Genomic DNA, 15872 nt, shown 5'->3' on the forward strand with positions numbered 1-15872 from the left:
CAGCAGGTGCACCCGGGCCCTGGACGGTCCCGCCCCCGTCGCAACGCTTTAATCTCGGTCCCCTCTCTGCCCAGCCACCCCCAGCTTGCAGCAGAAACCGCCCAGGCTGTGCATCCTAGGGATCATCTCGGGTGCTCCCCATGTGCAAACGTGCAACAGAGGGAGTGCGGGAGCCTTCTGGAAGTGTCTGCAGTCACTACGAGGTCACCGGGCTCTGGGCTCCAAGCCAGAGCTTGCAGTGTCTCCCCTTCACTAGACTGCTCCCTGGTGGGCCACCCCTGACATGCGCTGCCTCCCGCATCTGGAGAGAGGAGCCCACCCCCTCCTCCCACCTGCCGCTGAGGGCACAGCCATAAAGCGTGGTGTAGACCACGCACTGTGCGATCCACCTTCAGTTTTCTTGGTGGGGGCTGGCATGGCGTGAGGGCAGAGACCCGGGTGTGGGATCAAGGTCTGGGTTCCCGGAAGGGATGGTTGAGAAGTCTTGACTTTTACTAATCTTTTTAAAACAGTTTTTAATGATTATATATTTACTTAAACATTTTTTAAATGTTTATTTATTTTTGAGAGAGAGAGAGACAGAGCATGAGCAGGGAAAGGGCAGAACTAGAGGGAGATACAGAATCAGAAGCAGGCTCCAGGCTCCTAGCTGTCAGCACAAAGCCCAGTGCAGAGCTTGAACCCACGAACTGTGAGATCATGACCTGAGCCGAAGTCAGACGCTCAACAGACTGAGCCACCCAGGTGCCCCTAAAAGTCCTGATTTTTTAGCAGAGTTACAATTAAAGCAAATTTGCCGCTACCACCACCAGCGCTGGTAGGAGTACTACCACCACCAACATGATGACTACAACTACTACTATTGTTGCTGTTCCTACTTGTCATGGGCTGAACTCCGCCCCCACCCCAGATCCACGTGTGGATGTCCTAACCCCCAGGACCGCAGGATGTGACTGTATTTGGCCAGAGCATCTTTAAAGAGGCAAGTAAGTTAAAATGAGACCATTAAGGTGGTCCGGAGCCCAGCGAGACTGGGGTCCTTATAGGACCAGGAAATCTGAACACACACAGGAAAGACCACATGTGGACACGGCGAGAAGGCGGCCACACGGACCCGGGCCTCGGAGGGACTCAACCCTGCCGACACCCTGACCTCAGGCGTGCAGCTTCCGGAACTGAAGGAAACCCATTCCTGTGGCGTGAGCCGCCCGGACTGCGGCACTCGGTTAGGGCAGTCCGATCAGATGGATATGTTTCCACCACGATCATTGAGCATTTGCTACCGTGTTTGTCACTGTGCTTAACGAATTACAAATATTATCTCATTTAATCCTCACGCAACCCTAAGAGACGGATGTCATTATCCTCCTCACTCACAAATGAGGAAATGAGAATTTATTTTGGTTTTCCAGCCGCTAGAACAGGTTATATAATAGGGCTCAATAAACACTTATGGAAGGAGGGAAGCTCAGACAGCTTACAGGACTTGTCCAGGGGACCAGCGAGGGGCAAGGCCAGAGCTGGCATCATAACCACATCTATCAGGGTCCTAGTCCTGTGCCCTTAACCACACTCTCTGTGGGGTCAAGTACATGTGCCAAGCCTATGTGTCCCAGCAGGATGCTTGTTAGAGCCACAGCTTGGCAGTAAGAGGTGGCTTCTGGATTTTTCTGAGGCCATGACTACGCCCAGGTGTTTTTGAGCCTGAAAAAAATCTGGTTTCGTTTACACCCCAGTCTCACTGAGAAAGCTCCCCTGCACTGGGTCACAGTCTGGGTGGTGTCCAGACCCCCCACAGCCCGGGTGTGGCCTTAGAGCGGCCCCCCTGAGCCCTTGGCCTTGACCATGTGTCCTCTGATTGGCTTGAACCGATGATTTCAGAAGGACGGGGGACCTCTCCCCTTCCCCCCCGCCTCCGAAGCCCGCAGCCTCCCTCCCTCCCTCCTGGGGCAGGGAGAGGCCCTGCATACCTTGTAGCCCTGGTTGATGCCGTTGATGAACTGGGGGCTGGGGGCATTCCAGGTGAAGCGGATGGTGGTGGAGTTGGTGGCTTCTGCATGCACGTTGCCAGGAGGGACGGTGGGGACTGGAGGAGGGCAGAGGTGCAGGGTTGGGGGGAGCAGGGGGCACGGTCAGTCTTTCCGGGTTAAGTAGAGCAAACACAGGGATGGGGTCTGCGGGCTCTGCCCACCCCCGCTCCTCCCTTGCTCTGTGGACTTGAGACATCATCTTCCTCTAGATTAGTGTGGGTTTAATAAAACGTGCCCAACCCATTTCACAGGGCACCAATGAACACGAGTGATGGATGTGAAAATACTCAGGGGAAGGATTTTATGTACCATACTCTGCACGAGCTGTTTCACGATCCTGTGCATGTGGACTGCCTAGGAGGTCCCTGTCCCCCTGAAGCCTCCGCCTTCCTCACGCTCCCCCAACTCCTCTTTCCCTCGGGACCCCCCACGCCCGCCCCACGGGGTAGCCCCAGGCAGCATGCAATAGCTCAGGACTAGGTGAATGTGGCCGAGGCAGGACGGGACAGGCACAGGACCGACAGGTGGGGGCCCGGGGCAGAGAGAAGCACCAGCCCTCCGTGGTCACAGTCCCCACCCACCTCCCTGCAGAGTCCACTCGGTGACTTTGCTGCTGTAGACGCCCAGCCCGGCGCTGTTGTAGGCGGCCACCTCGATCTCGTAGTTGGTCCAGATGATGAGGTCCTCCAGCAGCAAGTTGTTGACATCGGCATCCGTGATGTTCTTAAACTGGTACCCGACAGGCAGCCCGGCCAGGCAGTACCTGAGGGGAGGAAGGCAGGACGCGGTGGCGCGGAGTCAGCCTGCAGGGCGCATGCCCAGGAACCCGGGTGCCAAGGCGCGAATGTTCCATACCCACGCTGTCCAATATGGCAGCCGTGAGCTCTGTTGAGGCTGTTGAGGACTTGAAATGTGGTTGACACTGGGAGCCTGTACTTTTATTTACTTTATAGTCAATAACCACAGGTGACCAATGGCTGTCTCCCTGGATAGCACGGGGCTCGTGGATGTCTGTTCTTTTCGCTGGCGGAGGACACTGGAGAGATGGCTAGATAACCACGGACAGTAAGGGTTCCGGGGAGATCACACTGGTCTCACTTTGGAGGGCTCACTGATGGAGAGCCATGTCCAACAAAGGTTGGGCTCATTTTCTTTTTCTCTCCAAATAAGTGGCTCCCCCTTTAGATGGCCATTCACTTAGGTGGAGAGAAAATACTTGAGGCTCCCTACTCTACGAATTTCTACTTTCCACGGGAAAAAGAACACACGGTAATAAAGAGGTGGGGTCTGTTCAGGCGAAATTTTGGAGGTTGGATAGCCTCTACCCATTTCTGGAAAATGAGAAGCCTCAGATTATTTTGCTGGGTTATAACACCTAGAAGCAGTGGTTCACAGAGGCGCACTGCACATCAGAACCCCCCGGAAGGCCTGTAAAACACGGGTTTTCTGGGCCCAGCCCAGAGTTTCCTGTTGGGTAGGTCAGGAGTGGGACTTGAGAATTTGCATTCAAATTGATGCAGTTGCTGGTCCGGGGACCACCCTTTGAGAACCACTGCCGATGTGGGTTCACCAAAACCTCACAACAAAATGAACGGATAATGGAGCAGTCAACTCAACCATAACTTCTTCTGGACAGCGTCTGCCTATGGGAAAAGAGAGGTGCACTTTGCAGCCAGCCAGAATTCAGAACATTGATGAACGCTCCGTGACTCCAATTTACGCTAATTTTAATTTGCAAAACCAAATTAATAGCACTTAATAACTCAGTCTGAGGTTATCAGGGACTCGGTCAAGGGTAGACATAAAAGTCTATATATCCGGGCTTCATTTGGCAGTAAGGACCAAAGAAAGGGGGTCTACATTTTTGACCAGTTCTTTGCCCAGTAACTGGCTTCCAATGGGATAGTTTTGGTTTCCCAGGGAGGGGGGGTTGCCCCCTTGAATATTTACCTGTCTCCCTGTACCCTGTCCTGGGGAGCAGGGGCACGTGGCAGACTTGCCCGTCTATACGACCCTGAGGACGTTACATTTTACCTCCTCTCTCAAGCATTCCCATTGGTTCCCAAGGATCTGGCTTCTGGAAGTTCTTCTATATGTCTAACCCAAGTCCTTCATAACATAGTGAAGGCATTTCTTTTTCCTGGGTCCTTGTTAGATGGACAAGGACCTGCTGTTTCTCAATCCACTCCCGACCCTCCCCTTGAGTGTGGGCTGCCCCGCCTTTCCTGGGGGTGGACGCCTACCTAATGAGGTAGCCCTTCAGGAGGCCGTTCTGGTGGCTCTCGGGAGGCGGCTGCCACTGGATCATGATGGACTGGTTGGTCCGGCCGCTGGCGATGACATTCTGCGGAGGGGCCGTGGGGGGCTCCTCGGGAAGGGAGACCCTGGGCACAAAAACATGGAGAGTGGGTGGGATGGGCTGCTTGGGCGGCCTAGCTGGCTAAGTGTCCGACTGCATTTTGGCTCAGGTCATGATCTCACGGTTCATGAGATCGAGCCCCACGTCAGCCTCTGCGCTGCTTGTGTGAAGCCTGCTTGGGGTTCTCTTTCTCCCTCTCTCTCTGTCCCTTCCCTGCTTGCATGCACGTGCATGTGCGCTCTGTCTCTCCCCTCCCCCTTGAAATAAATAAATAAACATTAAAAAAAAGAGTGGGGGCAGGGGCGCCTGGGGGGCTCAGTCCGTCGAGCGTCCGACTTCGGCTCAGGTCACGATCTCGCGGTTCGTGAGTTCGAGCCCCGTGTCGGGCTCTGTGCTGACCGCTCAGAGCCTGGAGCCTGCTTCGGATTCTGTGTCTCCCTCTCTCTCGGCCCCTCCCCTGCTCACGCTCTGTCTTTCTCTCTCAAGAATAAATAAACATAAAAAAAAAAGAGTGGGGGGGCTTTTCTACTCTTAGTCTTGAGGGCAAATACAGGAGTTTGATGGGAAGTGAGGAGGCTGCTCTCTTCCTGGATGACTCTGCACAATTGCTGTGTGCTTCTGGACAAGTCACTTAACCTCTCTGCTCTTGTTTCCTTTAAAGGAGAATAATAGAGCTCCGCTTGCCTGCTTCGTAAGCCTGGTTGAGGCGCCAATGACACCATGTATATATGACTATTTTTAAAACACTATAAAGCACCAGATGTGTGTGTTTTCTGTGCACGAAAGGGACCTTGGCCTCCGTTCCTCATATGCCAAACGGCTGCTGTTGGAGATGATGTCATATGTGATCAGGGATTTCAGAAGTGGGCGTGTTTTTCACTTCCCAGTCCCAGGCTGGTGGGACACTGTCACTAGGCTTCCTTTTCCGACCAGCAGAGCTCCAGGCCGGGGCCGGGCAGGCCGGGTGGGGCTGGGGAGGCCCGTGCGCAAGCCCACCGCCAGCTTCCGGAAGCGAGCGCCACCGCGTCTCCTCCTCCGGCATCGCCAGGGGACACCGTGTTCCATGCGGTGTATTGTTCACAAAACTGACGTGCATCCATTAAAAACGAAAGTTAATTATTTTTGATGGATGTCTCTCCCTTTCAGCTTATTTTTATGGTTTTCCTTTCTGACAGAGAGCCGTGCAACATGGACTGCACACTCCTACTTCTTTGTAAAGCCCGCGGTGAGGGTGATTGACCCTTTTTCTTCGTGAATCAGGGTTGTTAGCATGAAGATTCATCAGGAAGATGAATCAGGGTTTGAAAATGAAGCCCGAAGACCTGGAGAAAGTGGAGGGGGGATTTCTTGACACTCTGAGGCTTTCTGTGGTTGGGATTTTGTAGTTCTGAGCTGCTGGGGCCCTGTCCACATTGTTCTCCGCGCCGCTAGTGGATGGCCCACGGCTGGGCACACAGTAGATGTTCAACTAACAGTGGGTGAATCAATTCTCCTGTAATTGCCCTCCTGTTATCTGCCACCTCTGTTTCCTGTGAGGATGTCATGACCCCTGTAGCATTCCCCCTAGTGAGAGCCAGAAAGACTCAATCAAGCTCCCGAGAACTGGGGCCAAACCAAACGATCTGATTTAAGCCAGAGCTCTGCGTACCCACACTTAAGAGAATCCTTTACACGGCCAAGTACATTCTTGGCTCCCTTGTAAATGATCAGCTGACCATATATGTCAGTGTTTATTTCTGGGCTTTCTACTCGGTTCCATTGGTCTAAGTGTCTATTTTTAAGCCAATATCATGCTGTTTTGATTACTACAGCTTTCTAGTATAGTGTGAAATCAGGAAATGCAATGCCTCCAGTTTTGGTCTTTCTCAGGACGGCTTTGGCTGGTCAAGGTCTTTTGTGGCTCCAAGCACATTTTAGGGTTCTGTGGGGTTTTTTTTTTCTAATTCTGTGAAAGACACCATTGGAATTTTGATGGAGATTGCATTGAATTCACACATGGACATTTTGGGTAATATGGACATCTTAACAATATTAATTCTTCTCAATGGGGAAAGGAAAAATCTCTTTAATACACAGTGTTGGGAAAACTGGACAGCCATATGCAGAGGAATGGCCCCTATCTGACACATCACCAAAATTAACTCAAAAACGGGATGCCTGGGTGGCTCAGTTGGTTGAACGTCCAACTCTTGGTTTAGGCTCTGGTCATGATCTCAGGGTTCGTGAGCTGGAGCCCCGAACTGGGCTCTGGGCTGACATCATGGAGCCTAGGTGGGATTCTCTCTCTCTCTCTGCCCCTCCCCCGTGCTCTCTCTCTCTCTCTCAATAAATAAAAAATCGAATTAGCTGGAATTCTAAAGGAAAAAAATGAAAAAAAAATCAAAGACTTAATCATAGGACCTTAGCTCATCAAACTCCTAGAAGAAAACACAGGGAAAAGCTCTTTGACACTGGTCTGGGCAACGATTTTCTGGACATGACACACTCAAAGCACAGACAATAAAAGCAAAAATAAGGAAGTAGGACCACAGGAAACTAACAAGCTACTGCCCAACAAAAGAAACAATCAACGAAATGAAAAGCTAATCCATGGAATATGGAAAAACACCTGCAAACCTATATGTCTGATAAGAGGCTAATATTTGAAATATATAAAGAACTCATACAGCCCAATAGCAAAAACAAAAAGAAAAACAAAAAGAAAAAAGCCCCAACCCAATCTAAAAATAGGCTGACGATCTGAACAGGCATTTCCCCCACGAAGACACACAGATGACCAACAGGTGGGCGAAAAGGAAAGGTGACTGAAAACCAGTGAGGTATCGCCCCACACCTGGTAGATCAGCTATCATGGAAAATCAAAAAGGCAAAACAGAACCGGCATCGTCAAGGATGTGGGGAGAAGGGAACCCTCGTGCCCTGTGGGCGGGAATGTAGTCTGGAGCCTCGACTGTGGAAAACAATATGGCGGCCCCACAAAAGATTAAAAACAGAACTACCGTATAATCCAGCCATCCCACTTCTAGGTATTTCTCCATCCACAGGAAATGAAAATAGGATCTCGGAGATCTGTCTGCACCCCCATGTGCACTGCAGCATTATTCACAATAGCCAAGATGTGGAAACACCCTAAGTGTCTGTCAATGGATGGGTGGATCGGGAAGGTGTGGTAGACGCATCTAAGGGAATATTATTCAGCCACGAGAAAGAAGGAAATCTGGCCATTTGCACCCACATGGATGGGCCTTGAGGGCGTAATGCTAAGTGACAGAAGTCAGACAGAGAAAGACAAGTACTGTATGAGCTGCTACGCAGAATCTAAAACAGGCGAGTTTAAGAGAAACAGAGAGGAGGGTGGGAGTTGCCGAGAGCTGGTGAGCGGGGGGCATGGGAGGATACTAAAGCTGAACAGATCTGGGATCTGAAGCACAGCGTGGTGATTAATGCTAATAATACCGCATCGTACCCCTAAAAGTTGCTAAGAAAGCAGATCTTACACGTCCACCACCGCTATGGTGGTGACTGTACCACAATATGCCTCTGTCTCAACGCAACTGCACGGCTTCAACTCACTCCGTGCTATGTGTCAGTTACAGTCTCCATATGTCTAGAAAAAATAAAAACAAACATCAAAAAGGAGCGCTCTGGTGCATGGGATTTGTGTCACTGTCCTTCTGACTTCTCGCTTCTTTCTCCATAGAGGTGGCCCTCTGGCTACGGGACTCAAGTGGCCAGAATCGCCTCCGACGTAAGTGGGTATGACTGGGCGGTGTTGAAAATGGATCACCCTCTGGTTTTCCTTAATTTTCATCAGTTTTATAAAAGCTTCGCTGAAAGCTTAATAGGACCCGGCGTCGCGCAAGGCACTGGATACGGAGATCCGTCACGTCCAAGTAACAGGGATGGCAGCCGGTGGGGAGGCAGAGGCAGAATGCAGGCAGTCTCTGAACTTGCCTGGCTCCCAGGGAGAGGGACGGTTAAATCAGGGCTGATCCTGCCCCGGGCACTGCTCGCAGCCCCCCCCCAGCCCCCCCCGCCCCGTGTGGTCTTTCATCTTGGTGGCATCCCTGTGGGGCACGTGTGAGCAATGCTACCCCATTCTACAGAGGCGGTCACTGAGTCCCAGAAGGCCAGGATCTGCACGCAGCCAGGCCCCTCGTGGCCCTATCGGTCTCGGCCACCGGCAGCCTCCCCTCAGCCCCTCCAGCCAGCGGGGTCCCCAAGACCCGCCAGGGAAGAACATCTGGTCCCCTCACCTCTCCGTGTCCTTGCTGAACTGTCCCTTCCCCACGTCGTTGACTGCGCACAGGCGGAACTGGTAGGAGCGAGCGGGCACCAAGCCCTTGACCATCACTGAGGTGGCCTCGGGGTCCACGCTGGCCAGGAGCACGGTCCAGGGGGCGTCTGCAAGGACAGAGGGTGGGGGCAGAGGTGGACATCCCGGAGGCCGTGTGCCTGACCCCCAGCCCAGCAGGGGTCGAGCCCTGCTTGGACCAGCAGAGGAGTGGCCTCCCCCAACTGAATCCAGTAGAAGCTGGTCACATCATTGTCCTGGGTCCCCTTAGCCCACAGGTCCTTGGGGGTTGGAGGGTCCTGGGGAGGAAGGAAGGACTCATGGGAACAGAGATGCAGGTGTCTTTTCTCTCCCCCCCCCCCAAATCGATGAGCTCCAGGCAAACTGTACTGAAAACACCATTCAAACGAGGCCTGCTAGTGTGGCAGTTCACAGCTGGCGGGGCTTGGAGGATAAAGAGAGAAGAGAATTGCCACCAGCTTGGAGGCTCCAGAGTGACAGGCCCTGAGCCCCGCACCTCAGACACATCTCCTTCAACGGCCACAGCGGCCCGAGGAGGTAGACGCCATCACCTGTTTTGCAGGGAACAGAGGCCTCCGGGAGGTCTGCTCAAAGGCACAGAACCGAGACGTGGGGGGCTGGAACCTGGCCCTGGGCTGTCCCCCCACCCCGCCGCGGTGGAAGGCTTACTGTTCTCCGACATCTCCAGGATGTAGCGAAGCAGGGGGCTGTTGCCATCGAAGGGCTTGGCCCACGTCAGGTTGATGGCCCGCCTCTCCGCTGTGCTGAGAGTCGCCACAGGGCGCTCGGGGGCGTGGGGCAGCTGCCTGGAGGGGAGGGGTGTGGTGAGGGCCGGCTGTGAGGTCTGAACTTGGCGATGCCTCGACCTCAGCCACCAGCTCAGCCACCGGGAGGCACTGCTCTCTGACCTCCGGGGCTCCCTGTCCCAGGCGACCCCGGGCTCCCCTGCTCTTGACAGGGGGCCTCACTGAGCTGGGGGGACGGCCTGGGGATGCTCCCAGAGGGGAGCGAAGCCAGGGTACACAGATGGTGGTGTGCCTCCTCGGCGGGGGGGGGGGGGTAGGGCAGGCTGAACCCTTACCTGACGCGCAGGTGGGCACTGCGAGAGTCATTGCCCCCCGCCGAGAGCACCCGGCAGGTGTAGGTGCCGATGTCCCCCGACCACGTCTGCGAGATGTGCAGGGAGCCGTTTTTGTCGAGACGGATGCGGGGGTTGCTCTCCGTGCCCAGGGCGACCCCATCCTTCTCCCAGACGTGCCTGAGGGTAAGAAGCGGCAGTCAGTAAAGAGAGGACGGGAACCAGGCGGGCTCGGCCCTGGGCAGGTCCGGGGGTGGGGGAGTCCCCCGGGGCTGGGCTTGGACGGCAGCACGGTGAGCACCAGACCGGCCCGCAGCCCGCCATCCCCGCGGCAGGTGCTCCGTCCGGGAGGGTCACCCCTCTACCCCAGGTCTAGGTCAGAGCCGTGGGGCTTCTGGCCGAAAGCCGCCGCCAAGCAGCCGGCACAAAAGAGCCGGCCAAAGGTCATCTTCCGGAGAGGTTCAAAGATCACAGCTGGAGAAAAGAATTCCAGTTTCCGCACAGACTGCAGTTTGGCATTAGTTTTATGAGGGGAATCATTACATCAATGCATCACTGTGACAAATCGACTTCAGTGTCCAAAAAATCACTTTAGCTCCGGTCAGTCAGTACAAAAGGCAGACTTGAGAAATTACACACAGGCCCGTGCCTGACAATAAGAAATACCATCTCTGGAATGATTCCTGAGGAAATGCAACTACGACTGTCATCGGTGTGATGCGGGGCATCAGCTCCAGGGAGCGCCCACGCTGTCGCCCCCAGGCCAGGCTGGCCGGGGCGCCGGGAGCCGGTGCTGGGGGCAGGATGGGGACTGAGCAGCTCCGCACACGACCCGTCCCTAACTCAGCTGGGACAGAGTGGCCTGAGCCACAGAGGTGCGAGCGAATGATCTGCGTCAGAGAACGCGAGATTGCTAGGGAGGCGGAGCCTGTGATATTTATTTATTAAAAAAATTCTTTTTATATAGTTTGTTTGTTTTTGAGACAGAGCATGAATGGGGGAGGGTCAGAGAGAGAGGGAGACACAGAATCTGAAGCAGGCTCTAGGCTCTGAGCTGTCAGCACAGAGCCTGACGCGGGGCTCGAACCCACGAACCTCGAGATCCTGACCTGAGCCGAAGTCGGACACTTAACCGACTGAGCCACTCAGGTGCCCTCTCGCTTTAAAAGGACTGAGTGAGTTAATTCACAATAATGTTTCCAGAAGCCCCTGGAATACGGTAAGGGATCCTTGGAAGTTAGTCTCGTTATGCACTTTGACTCTGAAAGCACATGTTTGTGAACAGTATCTAGCTATCTATCCACCTGTCCTGATCTAAATGCTGCTTTTCCATCCCCCCAAAATACTATAAGCTCTTTTTAACGGGGCGCTTTCGCACCATGGTTTTTATCAGCTGCACGGGGCTTCCCCCACAATGGCTCTGGTCGTCCCTGTGACGTCGGTGACCAGCTCAGCTCCCTGTTTGCTGGTGTTATAGTTAATGCTGCAGTGAACATCCTTGCAGCGCCGTATTTTCACATATGCTAAATCATTTCCTCGAGGATGCGTTTTCCGCAGTGAAACTGCCGAGTTAAATTTTAAGGCTTTTTATGCATATTTACAAATTGTCAGAAGGAATCACCTTCAATTCATCTCCATAGCTGGCAAAGAATCCGCCTGGCCAGCCCTGAGGCGTGAGTAGAATTCCTGCGTAAGAAGGGGCTCACGGCAGGGGCACCTGGGTGGCTCAGGTCATGATCTCACGGTTTGTGGGTTCGTGCCCCGCGTTGGGCTCTGTGCTGTCAGTGCAGAGCCTGCTTCAGATCCTCTGTTCCCAGCCCCCTCTCTGCCCCTCCCTGGCTCATGCTCTCTCTCTCAAAAATAAATTAAAAAAAAATTTAAGAAAAAAAGAAACAACTATAGCAAGCAGACATCCTTTGCCTCCAGAGGTGGTATTTTAGGAAGCATAGATTACCACCTCTGGAGTGTTTGAGCCCAGACAACTGAACCTGATCTAATCAGCCAGTTCCTTGAATCTAATTAGAAATACAAGGGATGGGGCGCCTGGGTGGCTCAGTTGGTTAAGCGTCCGACTTTGGCTCAGGGCATGATCTCACGGTTTGTGGGTTTGAGCCCCACACGGGCTCTGTGCTGACAGCTCAGAGCCTGGAGCCTGTCTTCAGATTCTGTGTCTCCCTCTCTCTCTGACTCTCCCCTACTCATGCTCTCTCTTCTCTCTCTCTCAAAAATAAATAAAACATTAAAAACATTTAAAAAAAAAGTGCGCATGTGTGCGGTGGGGGAGGGGATAGGCAAGATCAGGTGAGCAAAGTGCTGACAATCACAGAGGCTGAGAGATGAGTACATCAGGCTTAATGACAGCGGTCTCTCTCCTCTGGCCTCTCTTCAAAAATTTCCGTGAAAGAAAGGAAGAAAGAAAGAGATGGGGGAGGCAGTAAAGAAGGAAGGAAGGAAGAAGAAAAGAAAAAAGAGAAAGGAAAAAGAAAGAAAAAAACAATCAGTGGGTCCATTTAACTTAGGGTAGAAATTTTCCAAAATCATTTGTTATTATTTAGCTGATTATTAAACAATTTTGATGAGTGATTTTTCAGGCCTTCTCTCAGCTTTAAAAATGATTAGTAGGGGCACCTGGGTGGCCGAGTCGGTTAAGTGTCCGACTTCAGTTCAGGTCACGATCTCACGGTTTGTGGGTTTGAGCCCCGCATCGACAGCTCTGAGCTTGGAGCCTGGAGCCTGCTTCGGATTCTGTGTCTGCCTCTCTCTCTGCCCCTGCCCCACTGGAACTCTGTCCCTCTCTCTCAAAAATAAATAAACCTTAAAAACTAAAAAAAATAATATTAGATAGACCTCAGGTAGTCAAAGGTGTGCAAAAATAGTTATAAAGATGTGGGTTGTGATGTTTCTTAATATTAGCAAAAAACTGAGGAACAATCCAAATAGGCAGCATTAGGGAACTGGTAACATAAATTCTGCTACATCCACACAATGGACATGTGAAGAATCATATAATGGAGTTTATCTGAAAATACTTATCAACAGGGAAAGAGATTCACAATAGGTTCTTAAGGGAAAAAGCAGACTAAGAAATTGTTTCCAGTCTTTTATAAATGACACCCAAATATTACTATCTCCGAGAGAAACAGATAAACCTACTTTTCTTCTTCTTTTTCTCTCTCTCTCCTTCCCCAATGTTTGGGGCTTGTCTGCATTTTCTATATTTGCCTCCTAAAAATGGTATTTATTTGCTGTATAGTAAATAAAAGGGCCAGTAGAAATATTGATTAGTATTCATCATTTCCAGAGTGCATCTAGATCTGGCCTCGGATACCAAACACAAGAGTTTCCTTCTGGAGCTGTTCTGGAAGCTTCCTGGGCCGGCACCCTGCTCAGGCCACCACCCGGGGGGCCCTGGCTTCATTCTGAGGTAGACCTGAACACAGAACAGCGTGGCCAGCTCTTTATTCGATGTGGTTGCTTGGGTCCTTCCTAGCTGATATATATATATATTTTTCCCCACAAAAATGGAATAATCCCAGGAATAAGCAGATTCTGAATCACGCGTTGACAACATATTTACATTTTTGTGATTCCAAGGCTCGTGACTGTGTTGGTGCTGGTGCCACATGACTTTCCCAAAGGATCAACAAGGAGGTGTTTCTCGAACTGGGCCCCCCCCCCCCCCGCAGTGGATTGGCTGAGGATGGACGTGCATCTGTGAGTCTAGTGCCCCCGCTTATGGCAACCCTGGCTTCTAGGGGCCCGTTGGTGCGGCTGTTAGACTGTTATACACCCAATGACCACCAGATGGCGCCCCAGGACGCAGCTGCCTCCAGAGCCCCGGGGGGGGGGGGGGGGGGCCGCGGACTCCCAAGTGGCATCAGTGCCGGGCCCCTTCCAGCCTCGATGCCAGTTACTTTGGCAGTGATATTGGCCATAAAATATGGAAGCAAGATGGAGGGAATATTTGTTTCTAAGGCAGCAGTTACTTTTTTTAATGCAGCATCCCAGAGTTCAAGGGGGATGGGAAGAGACAATTTTCTCCTCGAGTTCCTTCCTGAAGCCTGGGGTCCTCAGCCCAAGCTTGGGAGGGGACCCGGCCTTTACACCTTTCTTGACTGCTCCTCCGGGGACCCTCCGGTGGCTTCCCCTGTAGGCCAAGAAGCTCACCAAGGTCCTGGCTCCCGCAGGTGAGTGGTGGGATGGCCCCACAGGGGCACTTTCTCCTCACCCGTGTCTCTCCTGCCCCAGCCTATCTGGGTTTACCCAGACCCATCTGCTGTCCGCTTGGGGGGTGGAAATCTGAGACCTGGGTCTAAGACGGTGCTCAAGTGGGGTCCTGGGCCCCGGTGTCCACGTGGCACCAACCCAAATGTCTCTTTCTCCTCCCCTCTCGCTCCTGCGTCCCTCCTTCCTCCACGTTTCCACATGCCCCTCCCTTCTGGCACAGCTCAGCCCTGCGCTCGCTCTAGAGTGGGGTCCCCCCCCAAGGCTGTGGTTTGGCCACATGGCGACACTCACCACCTCGGTGTCAACAGCTGTCCAGCTATTCCCAAAGCTGCCCTCCCCCTTTGCCTCCGTGGGGTCACGGCAGAGGGAGTACCTGACGGTCACGCGGGGGTCATGGGTCACGCCGCACACCATGGAGGCCTGGGTGCCCTTGATGACACTCTGGTCCTGGGGGGGCTTGGTGATGTGCGTCCGGGCTGAAAGAGGGCAGGGAGACAGGGTGGTGAGGAGGGCGTGTGGAGACGGGGTCACAGGTGAGGCGCAGGCGTGTGGGAAGGCTGGCTTTGGGCGAACCAGGCCTGCGGGGCCGACTCGTGTGCGTCAGTGAAGGGAGGCCCAGTGCACGGACAGGCCCCCCGGGCCGGGGGTCCCAGGATGTGACAGAACAAGGTACTTGAGTTCTTGAACGCCACGTTCCTGGCAGGGGCTTAATGTCTTCCCGACGGACCTGCCTGAGGGATACACAAACGGAGATCCGAGGATGATGGGGGTCAGCGGTCTGGCAGGTGTAAAAATAGGACCGTTTGCTGCATTGCATGCAAGCTACGGGTGCCCAGCCCCCACAGGCATGGCTCTCTTGGGCGTGGATCCCAAGTGCAAGGGGTTGGATTAGAATCCTTAACACAGCCCAGGGGCCGCGTCCGGCCCGTAGCCTGTTTGGGCAAACGCACTAGCGCTGGAACGGGGCCAGGCCCACCGGCCACTTTTGTAATGAAAGAGGAAAGTCCATGGAGGAGTCGGGGCACGGGCCGTGTGGCCCACGAAGCCTAAGACAGTTACGCTCTGGCCCTTTACGGAACAAGCATGCTGACTTCCGCCCGGACGCACATGAAGACCGCGGCCCGCCGCCCCTCCGTGCCCCCTCGGCCTCGCTCTGCGGCCCCATCGGCCGAGGCCTGGCCTTCCCGGCCGCTCGCCTCTGAATAAGGTGTCCAAGCCCTTTGCTCGTAAGAAGGGCCCCTGGGGGGACAGGCGTGCGGCTGCGGAGGCGCTGGTGGTGGGACACTGTGCTGGGCACACGCTCCCGGCGGACCTGTGACTGCCCTCACTCCGCACACTCACCCCACACGACCAGGTCGGCCGAGGCTTCGTCGACCCCCCGAGAGTTGGTGGCCAAGCAGGTGTAGGTCCCGGCGTCGGAGACGTGCGTGGGGCTGACAAGCAGACTGCCCGACTCCAGCAGCGTGAAGCGAGGCAGCTGGACGGAGCCGCTGGCCAAGATGCGCTCCCCTGAGGGCGACACGGGGTGGGCTCAGGGGGGCCCCGACGGAGCCCCCCCCAGCACTCCGAGACCGCAGGGGCCCGCGGCAGCCGGTCTTGGGCAGGCCCCCGGCGGGGGTGGGGGCAGGGCTGGGGGCCGAGGCCCAGAGGGGTTTCTGACACACTGACAGGCACAAGGGCACTCGGTCAGAGAGCCCGGGGCTCCTGGCATCTCTCCACCCACCGCGCTGTCTGCCCTTCACCAGAGAAGGCCAGGGACTGTCCCTGAAGCAGCCGGGCGCAGCTCCTGGAGACAGCTGGTACCCGGGGCGGGGGGGGGGGGGGGGGGGGGGGGGGGCGGGGGGCCAGGCTTCCCTCCTTTCT

At 54.2% G+C, this 15872-nt stretch overlaps 1 protein-coding gene across 2 annotated transcripts in view; it reads right to left on the bottom strand.

Moving 5' to 3' along the window:
- The window catches only part of SDK2 (sidekick cell adhesion molecule 2), a 130293-nt gene that overhangs the window by 57544 nt on the left and 56877 nt on the right, over positions 1-15872 (bottom strand). For both annotated transcript variants that reach the window (XM_029928248.1, XM_029928249.1), the window contains exons 10-17: positions 15351-15518; positions 14383-14485; positions 9786-9962; positions 9374-9510; positions 8646-8793; positions 4274-4414; positions 2612-2793; positions 1971-2086 (exon numbers count right to left, since the gene is read on the bottom strand). In XM_029928248.1, the coding sequence (XP_029784108.1) occupies positions 1971-2086; positions 2612-2793; positions 4274-4414; positions 8646-8793; positions 9374-9510; positions 9786-9962; positions 14383-14485; positions 15351-15518 (1172 nt within the window). The remainder of the gene's footprint in view (positions 1-1970; positions 2087-2611; positions 2794-4273; positions 4415-8645; positions 8794-9373; positions 9511-9785; positions 9963-14382; positions 14486-15350; positions 15519-15872) is intronic.

This window comes from Suricata suricatta, chromosome 17 (genome assembly GCF_006229205.1).
Source record: "Suricata suricatta isolate VVHF042 chromosome 17, meerkat_22Aug2017_6uvM2_HiC, whole genome shotgun sequence".
Classification (NCBI taxonomy): Eukaryota; Metazoa; Chordata; class Mammalia; order Carnivora; family Herpestidae; genus Suricata; species Suricata suricatta.